The sequence below is a fragment of the Schistocerca piceifrons genome, chromosome 1 (assembly GCF_021461385.2).
Source record: "Schistocerca piceifrons isolate TAMUIC-IGC-003096 chromosome 1, iqSchPice1.1, whole genome shotgun sequence".
NCBI lineage: Eukaryota > Metazoa > Arthropoda > Insecta > Orthoptera > Acrididae > Schistocerca > Schistocerca piceifrons.
Window position 1 is genome coordinate 545,137,525 of NC_060138.1, and position 22,810 is coordinate 545,160,334.

The 22,810-nt window shown below is 43.2% G+C and overlaps 1 protein-coding gene across 1 annotated transcript in view; it reads right to left on the reverse strand.

Moving 5' to 3' along the window:
• Positions 1 to 9,834: 9,834 nt before the first annotated feature.
• The window catches only part of LOC124783917 (heat shock protein 70 B2-like), a 144,166-nt gene continuing 131,190 nt past the window's right edge, over positions 9,835 to 22,810 (reverse strand). Inside the window, exon 7 of the mRNA XM_047254059.1 lies at positions 9,835 to 10,212. Within this exon, the coding sequence (XP_047110015.1) occupies positions 9,835 to 10,212 (378 nt within the window). The remainder of the gene's footprint in view (positions 10,213 to 22,810) is intronic.

The window sequence follows — 22,810 nt, forward strand, 5'->3', positions numbered from 1 at the left end:
AACATTTTGTTGGCTGCTTTGGCTAGTGTTATTAAAGTGTGTATATGGACGTTACTAATTTGATCCAACGATCACCGGCTGGTGTGGCCGAGCGGTTCTAGGCACTTCAGTCTGGACCTGCGTGACCGCTACGGTCACAGGTTCGAATCCTGCTTCGGGCATGGATGTCTGTGATGCCCTTAGGTTAGTTAGGTTTAAGTAGTTCTAAGTTCTAGGGTACTGATGACCTCAGATGTTAAGTCCCATAGTGCTCAGAGCCATTTGAACCATTTGATCCAACAATCTGAAATTACATCCTTGAGGTAACTGAACCCGCTGTATCCAACCAGTTACGAGATAAAGCAAGAAAATAATATTAAAAAAATATTTTCATATACCCATAACGTTAGGTTGAAACAGAACATTTGAAACATGATGCAGGAAACCAACTTGGAACTTCCGAGAAAACCTGTTGGATATCAACAAAAACAGCCAAAAGTAGATACACCTCGAAGTGGAGAAACAGAGAATAAACAAAAAAGAGGCCTATCCAAATTGTATTCAATCTTCAACCCTTTGATAATAGTACCCGACATATGATCACGTTACTGGATTTACGACAATATTTTCATACCCTCTATATTTTTTTCGTATGAATATTGGAGATGGGCGACTAGCACAAATACTGCTGCCTTGTTTAAATAGTGCTGAACATCCGTGCGTGAGAGCATTAGAATGGTCCCTTTTTGCAGCTCGATAATGGCATTATGACGAAGTGCCAGAGACAAGACTGAAGACGGTATTTCGGCACTGTTCTGTAAAGGCTTGCTTCCATCTTAATTGCAAGACAGTGCCAAAACCGCCGCCTTTCCGAGGAGTCGGTATAATTTACCGCGAACAGCTTCACAACTAAAAAAAAATCCAAGATATATAGTGACTGCTAGAGCACAGTATTTCATGTCGTGCTCGGTATGTTCAAAACACAGTTCAACAGAGTCGCAGTGAAGTGTTGCTAGTCACTGGTGAGAAATCTGTAATGAATAAAATTCCTGTGCACAGGTTATAGGAAGAAGCAGGTGCCCCTCTAGCCCCTCCCCCCTCCCCTCCAAGGTTCTTGTCGATGCCTACGACAACGGGAGAGAGGTCTGGAGAATGTGCTGGCCAAGGCAACAGTCAAATGCTATCTATATGAAGGTAGACCAGAACAGCTAGGGCAACATCTGTTCTTGCGTTATCTTGTTGATAGTTAACGTCTCGGATACCCCAAAGATAGGGCACAGTCAGTGACCACAGCACATCACCATGGATACGTCCACTGTGATGCTATACTAAGCAACAGCACTCGTCCAAAAAGACGGCGTGGTGCACCTCCTAAATCCAGCATTGACGCTGGGCGCATTGCAGTATGCACATTTCTCTCTCTGCTATGTCAAGGAACGCTGGAACAACTGTCCCATTGCTGACGTTTTCTGACTTAACGTGCATGACGTGGCTGGGCGATTCTGTATGGCTGAGGGACTAATGTGTCTGTCCCCTCTCGGGCTCTGACAGCGAGGAACCGATGGGATCCTGCATAGCCTTGAGTATGCCCACCTTTACGTAACATTCGTGGGATCCCGATGAACCCCTGCAGCTAAACTGAAGTAATAAAAGTTATGGACAACGATATACACAAATACAAATGGCTGTGTTATCACGTACACAAAGGGCAGTGCATTGATGGAGTTGTCATTTGTACTCAGGTGACTCATCCAAAAAGGTTTCCGGCGTGATTATGGCCGCACTATGAGAATTAACGGACGTTGAACGAGAAATGGTAGTTGCAGCTAGATGTATGGGACGTTCCATCTCGGAAATCGTTAGGGAATTCAATATTCCAGGATCCACAACATCAAGAGTGTGCTGAGAATACCAAATTTCAGGCATTACCTCCCACCATGGGAACGCAGTGGCTGACGGCCTTCACTTAATGACCGAGAGCAGCGGCCTGTGCGTACAGTTTTCAGTGTTAACAGACAAGCAACACCATGTGAAATAACAGCAGAAATCAATGTGGGACGTACATCTTCATTAGGACAGTACGGCGAAATTTGAGTTATGGGCTATGACAACAGACGACCGCCGAGTGCCTTTACTAACAGCACTATATCACATGCAGCACCCCTCCTGGTCTCGTGACCATATCGGTTGGAGCCTAGACGACCAGAAAGCCGTGACCTGATCGGATCAGTACCGATTTCACTTTGTAAGGGCTCATGGCAGAGTTGTGTGGGGCAAACCATACGAAGCCATGGATCCAAGTTGTCAACAAGGCACTCTGAAAGTTAGTGGTGGCTCCATAATGGTATGCGGTCCTCCAAAACAAATGAGCTGATCATTGGCTGGGAACGGTTATGTTACACTACTTGGAGACCATTTGCAGCCATTCATGGACTTCATGTTCCCAAAAAACGATGGCATTTTTACAGTTGACAATGCAGCATGTCACTGATCCAAAAATGTTCACGATTGGTTTGAAGAACAATTCAAGCAAATGATTTGGCCACCCATATAATATTTATGGTACATAATCGAGCACCAGCAACACTTTCACAATTGTGGTCGACTACAGAGGCAGCATGGTTCAATATTTTTGCAGGGGACTTTCAACGACTTGCTGAGTCCATGCCACATCGAGCTGCTTCAATACACTGGGCAAAGGAGGTCCAACACAATGTTAAGAGGTTTCCCATGACTTTCGTCTCCTCAGTGTATATCACAGAACAATGAACCACAACCTGCCACTGACAAATTTTAATAAGTGCTGGTATGTGCTAGACGCTTCTCCTTTTTAAATCCATCACTTCACAAAGCAACAACATTCAAATGCAGTTTCTGAATAACAACCGGCCACATAATCTTTCCTCATATATAGAATGTAGATGATGTTACTTCTACCTACTTTGTGTAGTTGCACTGAAATATTAATCATCTGCATACCCAAGTGTGTAGTACACTTCATACCAACTTGACATTTGTTACACGCAGCCTTCTTCATATAGCAGTTTAAATGGCCAACAGTATACACTGACAAGCCAAAACTTTATGACCACTGCCCACCATGACGTTGGATGCCACCTGGTGGCGTTACGGGCACATGTTGCAGTAAACAAAGTATGTAAGCAGAGCAGGCACTCGACTTTGACAAAGTGCATATTATTATTTCGCAGAGGCTGTGAATGAGTATCTCAAAAACGGCGAAGCTGGTCAAATGTTCATGTGCTGCTGTCATGAGCGTCTAGAAAAAGAGGTAGGACAGTGAAACTACCACTAGGCACTAAATGGATGGACGTCCATGAGAACGTGGGTTTTGGAGGCTTGTCTGCTCTGTAAAGTAGGACAGATGATGACCTGTGGCATGTCTGCCAAAAGAGCATAAAGCTAGTGCACACACAAATGTTGTGAAGTGCACCACTTATCATACATTGTTGAAAATGGAGCTCCGCAGCAGACCATCACTACGTATTCATATGTCGACCCAACGACATCATCAATTACGACTGCAGTGGGCTCGGTACCATCCGGGTTCGACCCTTGATTCATATAAACTTCTCAGCTCTTCGAGTGAAACACTTATTTGCTACATTAGCTCGATGGTAATAGTGGGACAACAGCGGCGTCATCCCACTCTGCATTGTTGCCAAATTTATTCAATATGGCCGATCCAAGAGGGCAGCCATAGATGTGGAAACACTGCAGCAACATCATGATGGGAAGTTCAAATTTAGACAGGAAAATAGGTTAATTGGGCTACCTCCTCTAACCTAACTGCAGCGCCCCCTCCCACCCCCTCCTCCTCCATCTGGATATTGGTGGGACAAAGACTCAGCCTGTGCTGGGCTGCTGGATAGGATGGAAGTAAGTCTTTATTTTGTATGCATGCAGCATATTGTTTATTTAAACAATTTGAGTTATCATAGACAATAGCTGCACCCAGTGTGTTCACCTTGAGTTCCGGAGTGCAACTGACCTAGTTCACAACACCAGCACCAGAGGGCACTGTTGACCCTCACCCTCTCCCTCCCCTCTCATGATGATACCCAAGTTGGTGATCAAAGGAAAAATTGGCAAGAAATTTGCTCACTCTTGTCTCTAGCTGCTGGACTGGGAGACTGGATGTAATTGTTCATTCTGTACTAGATTTCAATAGATGAGATGCATGGGTATATTAGCTATAATCATGCAGATGAAAACTGCATTGGTAGCCATTTGTATGATGCTTGGAAAGAAATGATATTTGGTGAATGTATGAAGAAGGCAAATACACTTCATCAAATAATGAAGATCCAGCAGGATGGGACTAAGTTACACTTCACAACTCATACTGATAAATTCATGTGCTGTAACTGTAGATCACTTGATAAAAATCCCATCAGTCTTCCGAAGCGCAAGAGGCAACATGTTCACCCACTCCGGCGGATGCACTTCCTGCCCCAGAGTCTCTGCACCCTGCTGAAAGAGGCCACGTACCAGGCCCGCAGTGCCAGGAAGTGATAGCCACAGGGTAGCCACGAGGTAAGCAGGAAATACGTCAGCCTTCTCTGTGGCGGTAGATGACCCTTGTCATTGAACAAAAACTGCTGCGGAAGTTACTATATCTTACGTTAAGCAATGTGTGGTATATTGTCACATACATATCTTGAAAATGTCGGAGGAACTAAATGCACCATTGCAAAAAGAGTGAGAGCTTTGCAGATGATGCAAGGCTATCTAAACAATTTGTGATACAAACACACGTTATATTCCGAGGTATACCACCACCACCACCACCACACTTCACTTGAGCACGGGCTCTGAAAGATCACAGCACACTTGTGAGGGTGAGACACTTTGTGGCTTTTGTGGGAAATACCACATCATTTCCTTATCTTTGAGCACAAGCTGCTTCAGGAGTTACTAAACCCAGCTGAATATTATTAGAGAGATACACCAAATAGCTGCTTATAATAAGTAATCTTTATTTATGACTGTTTGTTTTCATTTAATCGCCATTTTCAAGTACCTGCAATTACAATTTTGGTGAGAACAGGTATGGATGCCAATGTCATTCATATTAAAGTAGCTGTCTTGTACTCAAGTCTGGACTGCTGTGATGTCCATATTGCGTCATCAGTAGACTGTTTTATAACTGTCACTGCTTTAATAAGACTGTAAATGACATCAAGATGTTTGTACCATCCTACAGAGATAAACTATGAACCATAAAATATCTGGTAATGCCACCGATAGAGAACACAATAAGATTTTACTGCATCTCTCTCGTCCACTACCGTCTATGGGCTGGCATCATTTTAAATATATGGGTATTGATCCAAAGGAGCAGGTGGCCAGTGATCAAAGTCACCTGCACAAAACAGTGTAACGTTTCATCATCTTTACTGTTGGAGGACCGTATTCCACAGACTACCAGTCACAAGAGAGGATCCTTGTTTTGTTGTTTAATACATTGTTGTTTAATACATTGTTTTTTTTCTACCGTAACACGTCCAAGCAGTGTATGACTACAGCTTTTTACACTGCCGTACATTTTGTTCTTTCCACCACAACTTCAAGGTCTGTGTCAGGTTTTAAACCTGAGATTCAGTCCATTGGCTCGGACAGAAAACTGGACATCGCACAATGTAAATTATACTGATGCTCCCAGAACAAACACAGGATGATTGAAATAAAAGATGGTCACAACATATGGAAACTGGTAGAGTTTTGTGGCACTACGGATCATTTCCAAACAGCTATCAAAAGGTAATGATGACCTCTACACTTACCTCATATTTCACAGTGATAAGGTAGCAGACAGCTCAGTGTTCCATTTTGATTGATTCCACAAATTACAGTCATGTACATGATCACTGTTTCAGTGCTGGTCATCCCTGGAAAGTGTTGCCCCTCCACCAGCACTCTCCATCTCAAACTAGTGATGTCAGTCAATCATCATTTGGTAATCAACAGCATACCATTGGATCGATGGTATGGAAAAGACATCATCAATTTACATGTAATAAGCATCACAGTTGATAGTGAGATCAATTTTAGCAATTTTACCAGCTTTTTCCATAATTTCAATGTCAACCAATGACACAACAGCATGCTTGACAATTTCTGTATCATAGCTAAACCACCCCTTCACTACTTTGTGAGTACCATATACCAGGGCTTCCCAACTTTTTCAGCTGGTGGACCCCTTCTTCAGTCAAAAATCCATGGCGGACCCATAGTCTGTTCCCAATGACCCTCCCTCCATATGAATTTCATATCTTTTATGATTACTTTCAATGCTTTCTGACTGTAAAATGACAGATTCACAAATATTCCCTGCTTGCTTTTCATTACTAAGAACATAGTTTTAAAAAATCTGAACTGTTACTCTTTACATTTGCAACTTTTTCTTCAGCTTGCTCTGGAGGGTCCTCAATCAGAGCATGCAGTGTTGACTGTGTGTTATTGTTTCCAGAATTTACGCCCAATAAGCGGAAGTGGACGAAACTAAAATGAGCTCTAACATGGAAATTAAGCATTTCCGGACACATGTCCACATAACATCTTTTCTTTATTTGTGTGTGAGGAATGTTTCCTGAAAGTTTGGCCGTACCTTTTTGTAACACCCTGTATATGTGAACTGCCCTAAGAAACCACATGCTTTCCACTACATTTGTACGACCAACAAGGAAGACCGGTCGTCCTACCCGTACTGTAAATTCAGCGTGAAGGAAATTGTGTGTGTGTGTGTGTGTGTGTGTGTGTTTGTGTGTGTGAGCAGGAATAGAAAGAGAGACCGATAACACTAATAAAACCTGATAGGCCGCGTTCTATCATCCAGCTTGACTAGGAAGGAGTAATGTATCACATGTTATTAAAACATCAGTATACGAGGAAGAATGAAACTTGAATTTCGTTACAGCCCCTGAAGGTTAAGGAAACCTACGTTGCCTTCACAGGTATTGACGTTGCTTTAGAAATTAAACACTGGTTCATAGTCGTAGTCATTATTTTCGCCCCATACTAGCGGCTTTAGACTCCAATGGTTAGCTTCTTAATTGTAGTCTTAGTGTTTAGATTACCTGCACAGACTTCAGTTGAGAAGTTCTAAAAGAGCCTTCCATGAGCTCGAAATTCAACCCGAGCACGACGCAGACCGCACCTGGCAATTAATGCTAAAACCTATAAGAAATAATGGGAAGATAAGATTGTAATAGAGCTGAGGCGAAACGTCCTCCAACAGTTTATTTCATAGATAGGAAAGTCTGTAACAGCGTGCATTAGATAAATGAATCTCTGGAAGTATGAGATTTAATTGAAAATGTGAAGGCCTCTTTTAGTTAACTGTAAAATATATTCTCAATCTGACAAAATGCCTTCGATAAATTTTATCTACAGCAGAACAAGCCAGTTTCTTCCACATAAGAGCGCCACTCTGGCGAACATTGCTGTCTATTTCCTCTGTTCTGTCGGCAAGTTGTGCTCGCGAGGCTAGTCACAAACAATGCAACTTCCTTCGTAGCATGGTTGTGATACAATTATGCAAGACTGTAGGAGCTTTAAGAAAAGGTTGCTTGGGTATGATGAGCCTTTCGCAAAAACGCAAAGAACAACTCGTTTACTGAAGACATTTGTATCAACTGCAATTTGCAATTCCTTCTTGAGTACCATGACACAAAGCAGCACATACTCAATTCATCATCAGTCAATTCCTTGTACATCGGGTTTCAAATCTTTGCAGGGATCAGTATGCTGCATGCAAGTAATACTGTGTGTGTAATGGCAAAGTCTTCAGTCAGTACAGGTAACAATGTGACAGTAGTGAATCCCAACTCATGGCTAGGATCAGTATACTGCAAGCACATCAAGATACATATAAGGAGGTCTTACAGTTTGGTAAATGTTGCCTGACATCTCATTGCTAGTGTGGATCGCATTCTTCAACCAGCGCAGATGACTCTTACACAACTCCAATGTTTCCCTTGTTTTGACCTAAGTCGATATGTGTAGACATCCGAGAAAGATACATAGATACACTGCAGTACAGTGAAACAGAAGTAGGCAGTTTCATTAGTCGTTTTGAGCACCAACTCTGGTTGAAGTCCTATAATGTGTTCCTGTCTTGCTGAAGATTGGCATACTGGGAACACATCATGATGTAGCTCATAGGAGAAATACACGATGTCAGCAGTTGTCACTTAAAACACAGGCAGTTGTTATTGCAGAACACATTATATATCACCCATGGCTAAAGTTGCTATAGTGTGTATACGTGAAGAGAGCGTCATTTTGCTTGCAGCAGTACTTGATATCATCTTTGACAGTTTACAGCATGTCTCCAATCAGGACAGCTGGTAATACAACACCACTAACTGTCCACTATATAGTATTTCCCGAATCTCGATATAGCGTATATGCAGAGGCTCTCCAGCTCGATGGAGCTTCAGTATACAATTATGCATGCTCCACGCAAAGTAGCTGGTACTGAAGGCGCCATCATCAGTCTCCCACATGGTTGATGTAGAATCTCAGATTAGGCGAGCATGCTGCAATGAAACGAAATATGTTTGAATCAGTCTTGCAGTGCAATATTTTTAACACCATTATAGAGATTGGTTAGCTGGTAGTCCAGGCACTTAAGTGGATATCTTCTAATATGTACTTCAGGTCTTTTCCAGGGATGGGGTACTACAGGTAAATCACAACATTAATAAAGAGCTCACACGCTTCTTTTATCGACCATTTGAAAACACTAGTGATGGCACCATGTCTGTCCTGCTAAAGTTTGGCATACGGAGCTGCACATGAAGAACTTTTAACACTTACTAAGCGGCACTTGACTTTGTCACTGTTGGAGTGGCTCATTTTCTTCAACCAGAGCAGGTAATACTACAGACACCTAAAATGACATATCCTGTAGCTTGTCATCATGATGCAGCTCACGGTGGCAACACTCAACATTAGCAGTTTTCATGTAAAGCACAGGCGGACGACACTATATATCATTAATGCCTAAAGTTGATATGGTGTGTGCCCTAATTCTGTGCTTTTCACTGCAGCAGAAGTTAACACCATTTTCGCCAGTGTTGAGCATATCCCCAACTATAGCATTTGGTAATTCGTAAACCACTTTCAATCCCTTTTGTAGAGTTCCCCCAAGTCTTGATATGGTGTATGTGAAGAACTCCTACAGCTCACTGAAGCTCTGCTTGACACATATTTTCCACTCAAAACATGGGTCTGCAGGCATAAACTTAATTTCCCATATGGTAAATACAAACCTCGGATTGTGCTGATATGCTGCAGGGATACTGAAATATGTTTAAAGAGCTCCTAAAGTTCAGTGTTTTGAAGCTGTCATTTAGCCTGGATAGCTGGTAGCTCAGACACCAATGTGGATCTCTTTCAATGCTACACCAATCCTTTACCAGGGATGGCATACTGCAGGCACACCACAGGGCACATACAGAGCTCCCACTGTCTGGTGTAGTGTAAGTTGACTGCAGTACAGTTAGCGTTATGTACATCATCCAACCAGAGCAGTGGGTACTCCAGTCAACACCATCGATCCCCAATATGTTACACTCCAAATTTTGGTCTCCTCCAATGTGAGGCAAGCAGAGAGCTTCAGCAATTTGTGGAAAATCGATGACGTTCACACGTTCTCCGCACGACGCACCTAGTTCGTCAGCACCAGTATCGACCTCCTGTCGTATGGCAAGTACGGGCCTCAAACTGGGCCAGCGAAATTCGGGCAGAGTGCTACGTGCATAGGGATCTCCAGCAGCTCGTCAGAGCGGTTGCTTATCTCCGGGCTAGGCGGTTGGCAGCCCTGACACCCTATTCGACCTCCTCGATGGTGGGCCCCGTATTGCGGCCAGTCTGGTGCAGGCGCGTCATGACGGGCATGCAGACAGCCTGCAGCTCCCTGAAGCGGCGCTGGACGTCGTCCTTGCTGGCGTCGGGCACTGCGTCCAGCCACATGAGAGCCTCGTCGCAGGCGGCCGTAGCGCGCTGCCGCGCCCCCTCGTCGCCCAGCCGGCTGCCCACCTCGTCGAGTGCGCGCTTCACTGCCAGCGCGTAGTCCTCCAGCCGGTGGCGCTCGTTCACGCGCTCGCGCGCCACCGCGTCCTGCGCGCGGAATCGCTCCGCGTCCGCCACCATGCGCTCGATCTGGTCGCGCGTCAGCCGGCCGCTGTCGTTCCGGATCGTGATCGCCTGCAGGCAATACATTTACCTGTAGGGACGGGTAATACTGAGCATGTTTCAACAATATTCACTTCCAGAAAAAAAAGTGAAGCACGCGGAAGATATGGTTGGATATCAATGTAACTCTGTATATGCACACATCATTGACGGATGTGTCTGTAACACGTAGAACGGTGGGTAATACCTTTTAATTTTTTTCTCAGAATATCATACCTTTTTATTTTTTCCTCGTTATTAATTTCTATGAATGTTTTCTTTTCTCCTTAGTAATAAGACATTTGTACATTGCCGCAGAAGACGGCAAAGATAGGCTTTTAAAATTATCATCGTAACAAAGGAGCAATGTCCGGGGAATATCCAAATTTTTTTATCAACTTTTATTTCAGTCTCGCTTGAGAATACTCATGTCTTAGATCTCACACAAAAAGACGTGCAGTTTTTACTCATGCATCAACAATGTAGAAGTAAGTGATACGTGTCACAAAAAATGCAAGAAAATACGTATACTAAGAGCTATCATAGATTCAAGAATATTTTTATTTATTACGCCAATATTATTTCACAAGCATGATTTTTGCCTGCAATCATAAGAAGTAGTAATTTCTTCCACCCTGCAAGACATCTTATATATGCTAATCATCAAGATTTAGTGGATGAACTGTATGATCGGGAAGCACAGAAAATTAGAGGTAAATTAATGTTGTCAGCGTAACCTATTTTTTACACACACACACACACACACACACACACACACACAATTGGTCAGATACTAGCAGTAGCCAAAGTAGGGAATTACTATTCCACGCACAGGCTGCTGTTAACACCTCAACACCCAAGGCTGTCTTTGGAGTGCAGTAGTCAGTGGGAAGCACGGAGTTGTGTGTGTGTGTGTGTGTGTGTGTGTGTGTGTGTGTGTGTGTGTGTGTGTGTGTAATAATCGAGCAACTGACTTTTTGGTAAGCACCAAGTTTGCTGCAAAATACGATTTGTGTGACTTCAGTATTGGTACGTTTCCTTGTATTTTTCTTACGCTATAAGGAAGACTGTTCATGGCACCAGTTTAGTTACAACAAGAATTCAGGCTTTAATTCCAGTATGGCAATCTCTCATTACGTAAATTTCATGCTGATTCATACTCTTTGTGTTAGCTGTTGCGCTGCCTCCCAGCACGGTTATTCCAAAATCGACCTACAGGCCTAACACAACGGCCTCTAGATTGCATTAGTATTATTAGGGTTCAGTGTCATTACCAGTCCTGGCGGAACACACGCAAGGCGTGAAAAGCATCATATATCGAATGATAATTGTGAAGGACACAGAGATTTGGCATATTTAAGTGAAAAGTGCAATCAGCATCTAACAGAGTTTGAAAGGGCCTCACTGTGGGTCTCCATTTAGCCAGGTGTAGAGTCGTACAACATGCAGAGTTGTGACAGAGGCCCAGTCTCCGACTGGACGGCAACACGAGGGCAGGCGGACTCGTCATCAAGGTTTCCGTCGGCCACAGCTCGCCACCACAAGGGAGGATCACTGTATTGTGCTTCGTGCACACCGTGACCCCTTCCCATCTGTTCCTGTTATCCAATTCCCTGAATCATTTTGTGTCATCCCACACAATTGGTCAGATACTAGCAGTAGCCAAAGTAGGGAATTACTATTCCACGCACAGGCTGCTGTTAACACCTCAACACCCAAGGCTGTCTTTGGAGTGCAGTAGTCAGTGGGAAGCACGGAGTTGTGATGAATGGCATCAAATTATGTTCAGAATTGAATCATGTTCTGCATTACCCTGAATGTCCATTGCCTGCGAATATGGCCGCAACCTAGGAAGAAGTCTCATTCTTCCATTTTTGTGGTGGGAGACAACGGCGTTACTCCCGGCATCATGATCTGGGGTGCCGTGGGATTTGACATCAGGTCACAGCTGGTAATGGCTGACGCTCATGGGGCAACAGTATGTCACGGAGATCTTATGTCCTCATGTGCTACCTCCCATGTGACAGTATCGCGATGCCATGTTTCGCCAGAAAAATAATCATCCACACATGTGCTCTCTGCATGGCGTTGAGATACTCCCATGGCCTGCAAGATTCCCAGACCTGTCCCCAGCAGGGGACCAGCTCTCACATCAATCCCATCCCAGTCCCAGTATCCAGGATGTCAAGTGTCAAGCAGTAGTTAGAACAGTTGTGGGGAAACTTCGCGTAAGGAATGATACAACAGCCTTATGTCCCAACTGAGTTAGTGCATACATCCAAGCCAGATGGGGTACAACGTCATAATAATAAGTAGTTTCATACTGCACAGTGCTTTGTACATTTGACTCGATTTTGTAATCACTGAAATAACATCACATACCCTCTCAACCTGTGAAGTTACATTTCGTTACCTCCTCTACTTTTGGGCGCTTCATCGATAGCTGTACCGCAGCTTCAGCCAAAATGGAGGGGTCTATCTGGACAGGCCATTCTACTCTGTGGTTTCAGTGCCGCATTATATGTGCAGATATTAACACAGAACGAACCAGCTGTGTCAGTGCACAGCAGCTCCTTATTACATATTCAGTGGCGCAGTAATCTCTAGAGTATTTTAAGAAACTGTGAGTAATCTCCTTACAATGAGTGGAGCAAATTCTCTGACGACATGGACAGTGCCATGTATGCAGAAGGAAGGGAGCCTCACCTACATAGGTCAGCAGAACAACGACCAAGACAGGAGACTGCGGTTACGCAGTGCAGTAAAGGAAGTAATGGATGTTCTGAACGACACAGCATACGATACGGATATCGATATGGAAACCATGGTCATTATTTCAATGCAGATTGGAACGTGAGAGAAAAAGAGCGGCAAACGTGCAGAAACTATTGGGACAAGCTTCACGAGACAAACAGGCGAGGTCGCAGGCACTGGCCGCAACGTGCCACAGAGCAGATGTCGCAGGTAGAACCTTCAGTAACTATTGATGCAGTCAAGAAAGTGAGCATTGCTGTGGTATGGAATACGGACACAAATCACTCTTTTTTTTTTTTTACTGGTGGACAGACATGGATAATGCCTTGTTAAGCAAACAAAAGTAAACGTCACAGAGATATCGGTGTCGGCCCCTCTGTCATGTATGCAGAGTGTCGCGTTGGAAATACGTGACAGCTTCACCTCGTGGCATTAAGGAAACTCGTGTTGTCAGCAAATCCACAGTGGAGAAAGGATGTCAAAACATAATCTTACTGGGAAGAAACAAGATTAAAATCGAACTAGCTGCGCCAAAGACAGCCAACTTATTTGTGCAGTCCCCACTGCTTCTGGCACGAAATCTTGAAACATGCATACCTGATCACATAATTCAGCGTCAGAGCGTAATAAGGAATGTGATCAGTCATCTTAGTGAAGAATAATTTTAAATGCTACCGCGTCTTTTATTACATTATTTAACATGATACGATGAAAAAGAAAAATGAGAAGAGCTCAGTTACGGCGTATAAAACATTCGTAGTGACTTTTGACTGACAAAGGCTGCCTGAGTACATCATGGTGTATTGGAGGCGTAGTTCTGTACAGAAGGACACATCGGCGGTGTCTCAGTGTTTTATCTCCGATTCGATCAGATTAGAAGCCAGTTCTAACCTGCCCAAAACTGTGTTAATTGTAAGAGAGCATTTTCGCACTGAATACCAATCTATACAAAACCGGTCCAATCATTCCCGCGATATGCATGCTGCATTGAGCAGGATCTTCCCTGAATACGCTCGTTAACGTCAGACCAAGGTAATTGCAACGAAGCAGCAGACAATATTCAAGGAAGCTGAAAGCTTAACAAGTGGCCTTCCCTATGCAGCAACAACACGAAGAGCACCATCACCTGACGACCAATGTGCTTTCCAAATCTTTTATAAAATGCACCACAGGATTCCGACTCACTAACAACGCCGACCCACTGCCAGCCCACTATTTGTCTCACAGTGTAAGACTCCTCCACTTCTTCACTCCAGTATGCTCCCTTTGTGTCCTGTTCTCAGTTTTCTGTATCCCCTCTTAACTTCATATACTGAACATGATAAAGATCGTCGCAGTGAACTTAGAATGAAACCGTAAAATTCCGCAAACTAGTAAAGTTTGGTAGAAAAACGCATTACACAAGAAACTTTTTCAGTTCATTTATGGAATTTATAACTAAAATTCAGTCTGTTCTATCAGGAAAGTTTTACAACACCTCGACACACCAAATGATAACAACGGTTGTATCTCAGTGAAATGCTAGATCAGCCATGGCACACAGAGAGCTTATACAAAGAGAGTTGGTTTCCAAAGACATTATCATACCTGCGTTCTCTGAGACATGATTTAAGCCCCATTCTAATTTTTTAGTAGGTGCCTCATACATTGTTCAACAGGATAGTAAAGAGGGAACAACACTGTTAATTGATTCGTGGGTGTAATTGTCCCACACCTCCATAAGAACCTTTCAAGTGATAGCAGCTGGAATTCATCTTCTAAGACTGTTATAACTACTGTGCTAATATACTGTAAACCAAAAGCGACTGAAGTGGAGGAATGCTATTCTCTAATCAACTGTCTAGACTCGCCATACGTGGTTTGCGAAGATTTCAGCATGGTTCATGTGACAGTTAACACGTTCAGAGAAGGATGTACTGAACATCGTCAGTCAGGTTAGTTTAATCGTTCACAATGACGGATCGCCAATATTCATATTACTTCCGGGCCACTGATCATGGACGACATTCCTCACAATTTACCCTTCAAACATCGCGCAACGAAGTAAGTGGGAAGTATGCCCTACGCCCGTATCCCATACTTACAGACCACTTCTCTATCGCATTAACTTTAAAGATTTATCTCAAGAAAGACACACATTCCGACGTCAAAGAGAACATGAGAAGGACGGATTGGAAAATACATAAAATTTACATCCATCAGTGCATTCAAAGAGGACTGATGCAAGGTTCAGGTAAGGAGACCCATTGCTAATTGTACTAATCCGTGATGCTACAACCATTGCAAATCTTTAATCTGCCGACTGTGGAACCAAGTGGAATGGCAGTACCATGGCGAATCCAAGAATTCTCACGCATGATCACATAACGAGGTCGTGCATATAAAATATGCAACAAACAGCATATTTAGGAAAATAATACAAAGAAAAGTGACAAGTAAAAGTGAAGCACCTAGAAATGAAGGAGGAAACGAAACTTCATGAGCTGAGAACGTATGTAATGCTATTTCAGCGATTGATTCAGATCTACAAAGAACTCGGCAGTATGACTACAATTATCAGGATCATGTTTCACTCCCTTTGGCCTTGATGCACTTACTGATTAGGTTGGTAAGGGTATCATCAGATCGTTTTGTTCTCTCCTGAGGCAAGGTGGTCCTAAACTGTTCTAGAAGGTTCTTCATATCCTCGATACTGGGAATGGGACAGATTTGACGTCCGAGTTGGTACCACACGTTTTTCCAATGACTGCTCTCTGGACATTGCTGACCATGGAGCTACCTCAACACCACACAGTTGGTAAGGGTATCATCAGGTCGTTTTGTTCTCTCCTGAGTCAAGGTGGTCCTAAACTGTCCTAGGAGGTTCTTCATATCCTCGATACTGTGACTGGAACAGGTTTGACGTCCGAGTTGGTACCACACATGTTCCTTCAATGACTGCTCTCTGGACCTTGCTGACCATGGAGCTACCTCAACACCACACAGTCGGTAAGGGTATCATCAGGTCGTTTTGTTCTCTCCTGAGGCAAGGTGGTCCTTAACTGTCCTAGGAGGTTCTTCATATCCTCGATACTGTGACGAACAGATTTGATGTCCGAGTTGGTACCACACGTTCCTTCAATGACCGCTCTCTGGACGTTGCTGACCTTGGAGCTACCTCAACACCACACAGTTGGTAAGGGTATCATCAGGTCGTTTTGTTCTCTCCTGAGTCAAGGTGGTCCTAAACTGTCCTAGGAGGTTCTTCATATCCTCGGTACTGTGACTGGAACAGATTTGACGTCCGAGTTGGTACCACACATGTTCCTTCAATGACTGCTCTCTGGACCTTGCTGACCATGGAGCTACCTCAACACCACACAGTTGGTAAGGGTATCATCAGGTCGTTTTGTTCTCTTCTGAGTCAAGGTGGTCCTAAACTGTCCTAGGAGGTTCTTCATATCCTCGGTACTGTGACTGGAACAGATTTGACGTCCGAGTTGGTACCACACATGTTCCTTCAATGACCGCTCTCTGGACCTTGCTGACCATGGAGCTACCTCAACACCACACAGTTGGTAAGGGTATCATCAGGTCGTTTTGTTCTCTCCTGAGGCAAGGTGGTCCTAAAATGTTCTAGGAGGTTCTTCATATCTTCGATACTGTGAATGGGGCAGATTTGATGTCCGAGTGGGTACCACACATGTTCCTTCAATGACTGCTCTCTGGACCTTGCTGACCATGGGGCTACCTCAACACCACGCAGACAGTTCATAGAGACACATGTCATGTGTCGACGAGCATTATCCTGTTGAAAAATGGTATCACAATAAGGTCGCAAAAATGGATGCAGAGTGTCCATGACGTACCAGTATGCCACAAGATTCGCCTGTCACTTCCAGCTGTGATCTAAAGTCATATCCGAAGGCTCCCCACAATATGGCTCCAAGTACAAAGCGGTTATAATTAAAATTTCGCTACTTGTGCCAGTATAGACGTTTAACCATATGGATACCCAAATTTATAGGAGTCATGTTCAGACTGTGCGCTGAAGGATTTGTGTTTTTAGTAGAGTTAGTGTCAAGACTTTTCTTTAGGTGTCGATACTGGTACGACGACGCAGGGTTGAAACACAAGCATCAGAGTGAATTATAGTAGCAAACAGTCAACGTGGGTTTGGGCAAAGTGAGCAGTGCTTTATTCGTAAAGTTGTTCATCAAAACATTAGCAGTAGAGCTGCTGTTCTTCACGAGTGTCCTTGCATTGAAGGAATACAGAGGCATCTTCTTTCTGCGCTGGGGTTGAAGAACATGGTTCGGAAGTTCGAATTAATTGGCGATTCGTAAATTCCTTCTGGGAGAGGCTGATAGTCAGTTGTGCCACAAACTGTTGAAGAAGTCACTGTTGCCATGGCTGAGAATGCTGGATGCAATGTGAAGTCTTCAAGCAGTGTATGAGCTGTGTCACGACAGCTGAACATTCAATGATCCATCATTCGAAAAGTGCTGCGAACAATTAAGAAATGGTATCCGTACAAACTACACACTATGCACCAACTTTGGCACGTGAAGAGGAGGTTCGAGCAGACTTGCTATTACGTTTCTTGCTAGGGTTGAAGCTGACGACCTGTGGCCTTGGGACATTTTGTGGAGTGATGAGGCATACTTCACGCTCACTGGGGCGATGAACGCTGACAATTTTCGCATTTTGGGAACGTTGTTGCCAACGAATGTTCATGATGTTGCTCCGCATAGTGAACGCATCAATGCGTGGTGTGGCTTCATGGCGAAATTCATGACTGGTCCATTTTCCTTTGAGAAACTCTGGCTTCAAGGACCAAGGATGCCCAGCGCGAATGGCACATGATACTGTGGTCTGCTTCACCACATGTGTTCCCTGCTCTATGGGAGAGAGGTGCTTTGGACTCGACTGTTTTGAAGCGCGATAGAGCTCCGCCACCTCACACTGTCCTCGAGGTAACACGGTTACTCCGTACACGCTTGAAGAAAACCGAATCACTGGTCAATCGATCCAAACTGTGTGCCACCAAGATCGCTACCCATGTGATCTCTGGCACTGGGATTAACCGAAGGACAGGATTTATCAACGGTAGACTAACACAAGTTGGAGGTCGAAGATGAATGTAGAGATGTAAGGAAGCAGTCTCTAGTGTGGTTCCAGGCTGTCGTGGATTCAATGGTCGTCACATTTAGCAAACTCTGTAACCTGAATGTAAACGTGGTATGCAGTTAACATACGTTGCCCTCTCATGTGGAAATTAAAATATGTTTCTTTAAATGGTTTATTCGTTATTTCTCATGCGCACTTCCTTACAAATGTTTCCACAAAGTTTCACTCATTTTTCATTGGAGCTGTCTCGAGTAGCGAAAGTTTAGTTATAACCACCATGTATATCTATTTCCAACAAATTTCTGTCGGAAGGGGCAAATGAGAAAGCAAAACTCTCATTACATATTGCACTTGAAAGAGCTGCAGAAACGATTGGCCTTTCTAGTCGCTCAAAAAGGACAAAAAGGCATAGCTACAAGCCCTGTCAAAACTTCACTACTTCGGAAAGATGTGGAGGAAGGAAAAGTAAATGTTATTTTTAGATAATATTGCGAGATAGGTGGTCAGTGGATTTCTTATTACACATGTTCTTTCTTTTATATCGACAGTATCGTAGTATGTGACATTGTCTACTACACAACACTTTTACCTCTTTTTTTATTTCATGAGTTCTTGTTGTGATAATGAGTGGTCAATCTTGTTTAGTTTTGGTTGATCCTTTGAATGACTATTCCTTTTACGGTACTTTAGTGGGGAACTATTGGCTTTGAACTTTTGTCGAATTATTGGCTGTACTGACATGCCTAATAATGAGGCCTAGTCTTTCAAATCCCAGTGCGGGACGTTTCGAGGATGTAGATACGGACTATGAACACGTGACTCAGTTTGTCGGTTATTCTGAAAGTAGGAAAGAAACGTAGGTGACAAAAGAACTCATTTAATTTTAAAGTAATATATCTAATATAAGTGACGTTCTATTTCTTAAATTCTAGATCTTTACGAGGTGCATTCAAGTTCTAAGGCCTCCGATTTTTTTTCTAATTAACTGCTCACCCGAAATCGATGAAACTGGCGTTACTTCTCGACGTAATCTCCCTGCAGACGTACACATTTTTCACAACGCTGACGCCATGATTCCATGGCAGCGGCGAAGGCTTCTTTAGGAGTCTGTTTTGACCACTGGAAAATCGCTGAGGCAATAGCAGCACGGCTGGTGAATGTGCGGGCACGGAGAGTGTCTTTCATTGTTGGAAAAAGCCAAAAGTCACTAGGAGCCAGGTCAGGTGAGTAGGGAGCATGAGGAATCACTTCAAAGTTGTTATCACGAAGAAATTGTTGCGTAACGTTAGCTCGATGTGCGGGTGCGTTGTCTTGGTGAAACAGCACACGCGCAGCCCTTCCCGGACGTTTTTGTTGCAGTGCAGGAAGGAATTTGTTCTTAAAAACATTTTCGTAGGATGCACCTGTTACCGTAGTGCCCTTTGGAACGCAATGGGTAAGGATTACGCCCTCGCTGTCCCATAGCATGGACACCATCATTTTTTCAGCACTGGCGGTTACCCGAAATTTTTTTGGTGGCGGTGAATCTGTGTGCTTCCATTGAGCTGACTGGCGCTTTGTTTCTGGATTGAAAAATGGCATCCACGTCTCATCCATTGTCACAACCGACGAAAAGAAAGTCCAATTCATGCTGTCGTTGCGCGTCAACATTGCTTGGCAACATGCCACACGGGCAGCCATGTGGTCGTCCGTCAGCATTCGTGGCACCCACCTGGATGACACTTTTCGCATTTTCAGGTCGTCATGCAGGATTGTGTGCACAGAACCCACAGAAATGCCAACTCTGGAAGCGATCTGTTCAACAGTCATTCGGCGATCCCCTAAAACAATTCTCTCCACTCTCTCGATCATGTCGTCAGACCGGCTTGTGCGAGCCCGAGGTTGTTTCGGTTTGTTGCCACATGATGTTCTGCCTTCATTAAACTGTCGCACCCACGAATGCACTTTCGACACATCCATAACTCCATCACCACATGTCTCCTTCAACTGTTGATGAATTTCAATTGGTTTCACACCACGCAAATTCAGAAAACGAATGATTGCATGCTGTTCAAGTAAGGAAAACGTCGCCATTTTAAGTATTTAAAACAGTTCTCATTCTCGCCACTGACGGTAAAATTCCATCTGCCATACGGTGCTGCCGTCTCTGGGACGTATTGACAATGAACACGGCCTGATTTTAAAACAATGCGCATGTTTCTATCTCTTTCCAGTCCGGAGAAAAAAAAACGGAGGCCTTCGAACTTGAATGCACCTCGTATTACAGTTTCATAAATATTTTCGCAAGTGCGTATATTAAATTTTGGAGTCTGGCAAATTTTGAATGGTTTTTACTTAAGACGGCTCAGGTCAATGAAGGACATTTTGTGCATATGGATGGGAATTGAGGATAAGTCACCATGTATCCTAACTGTGCTAAAATTACAAATAAAATATAATTTATTAAGTTTTCATTTATTTTTAAAATCATATTTCTGTCATGAGTGACAATTTTTTTACTAAATCTCGGTTTTGATTTAGGATTTCATAAAATTTTTTACAAATTCCCATATAGAATTTTACAATCAGAATTGCATGTAGTGTCTCAACTTTAAGTGAAGATTTCCAATTCCACATAGTATTCATCAACGAAAATACTCGTTCTGAAGGTGTCTTCGTCCCTGGTAAGCCGACTACATATTGGACGATGGCCAGGCAGTTTGTATGTGGTATGTGCAGTTCATTAAGTTTCTGAACAGCTCTAACCACCATTCCTCCGTGTTGCTCTTCATATCTTCGCATCTCTTCAGAACATCGTGACTGATGTAATCTGCAATGCAGTTTACCTCGTCAAACAATCTATATTCAGCTACTGTTAGTTGTCGTCGTTGGCATCTGCAGAATTAATTATTGGTACGGCTGTTCCACATCAGCCCATTTCAGACTACTTTTTAACTCAATCCAGTCATACGCTTTGAAATCATTGTACTGATGCACATACTTCTGTAGGTACTAAATGCAGCTATCATCGAAGTTACGTATATGTCCCATAAAATAATTTTTGTCGATTTGCCTATTCTCCACAAGACTTCTTAATTTATTTCGTATGCTCAGAGGAATATAATCTTATTCTAAGCGCTTTGTGCACTTGTATTTGAGATCCATAAACAAGTGTAAACTTTCCGTAAAGGAAATTCTAACTCCTTCCATCATCTTCACAGAGTCATTAAATAAAGCGGCTTGTTCATGTACAAAGCTCTGAACATTCATTGGAAAAGAATGCATGTAGCACAGCTGGCATTTTTCTTGTGATAGAAAGTAAGATTTCGATGGTACATACATTTGCAGGGCTCTCTCTACTGCAGGCAAAAATGCAAGCCATCGTGTTTTACTATATATCAGTACTCTTTTGTATTGCATTTCTGCTTCTTCGCAAAAATGTTTGAGAGCTTCTACATGGACTGTGTATATATAAAAGTACAAATAAATATTCGTAACAATACATTTGACGTTCACGGTAACAAATATGCTGATGTTTGCATAGCGTTGTGTGCAATATGCGCTGTGCACTCCACACCAACTATTTTTCTCCCTGAGCCCTCTCGAAGTTTCCGGCAAACATTACATTGTTCTTCACGTTGAACTCCGCCAAAATTTGTATTGGCATTATCTGCACAAATTCCCATGACTTTTCCTTAAGCTGATGTTTTTCCAGAATAACCATTAAAGAATCCTATATAATAACTGCAGTTTCACCAGGTAAATTCAGGATATCTAATATTTTTACATAATTCCAGTGTTTGGATGGAAGTATCGCACGAGTATTGGAAATATTTTGAGGTCTCTGTGGTTTGAAACGCCTGTACAGATAAAGATAATGGAACGTCTTTAAGTTCTGTCCGTAGTTTATCTAAAGAAAAAGCCGTAATCACATTCTTTATTATTGCTTCGCACTTGGTTTTCCCGCAGTGAAACTTCTTTTGAAACACTTTTTGAATCAATTTACAAGTACATTCCACCGATCTAAAACTCTGTGACTTACCACGTGGAAAGCCAATAAACCTATGGCTCTTGCAAGTTCTTCGTAGTCAGCGAAGTTTTCCTGACAGAAATAAGTTGAGAGTAATGATGTACCTGCAGCAGTCTGTGCCCTTTTACGTTTGTCAGATGTTAAATGAATTTGTATATCGTGTTTACCGCCGTGAGCAACAGAGAACACCCCATTACACTTTGTGCGCCGCACTTCTGAAGGTGTTGCGCACTTCTGTAAAAAAAGGGAAATTCCTTTTGCAGGTCTTTCGTGAATTGAAAACTTAAGTTTTCTAACAGTCGGCGGCATTGCTAAGTAAAACAAGCAAATTAGTTCATGGACCCCGACGAAGCACGCAAACACAAATCAACAATGTGAGTCTCCGCTTGGACTAATTTACAACATAAACAGTCCACCGTTCAACTTCGGATCACCCGGAGTGCTTCGTCTGGAATCTATTGTGTTTCAGATCGCTGCCAACCTCAGAGAACTAAAGAGTGGTCACCCCGGGCTAACAGCAAGTGGTGTTTCACCCAGTCGTACTATATATTTATTTCTTTTTATGTACACGAGACAACGCAAGGAACTGCACATAATCACACTCATAAATCGTAAGTTCATACCTTGATTCGTAGTGTTTACTATACGTGGCAATAATCTGCAGGGGTGAAAATATTACCGGAACGTGGGACATGCGGGTCAAATTAGGCATTTTGCGGGACGGTGCGGCAAAATCCGGGACGGCCCCGCAGAATTCAG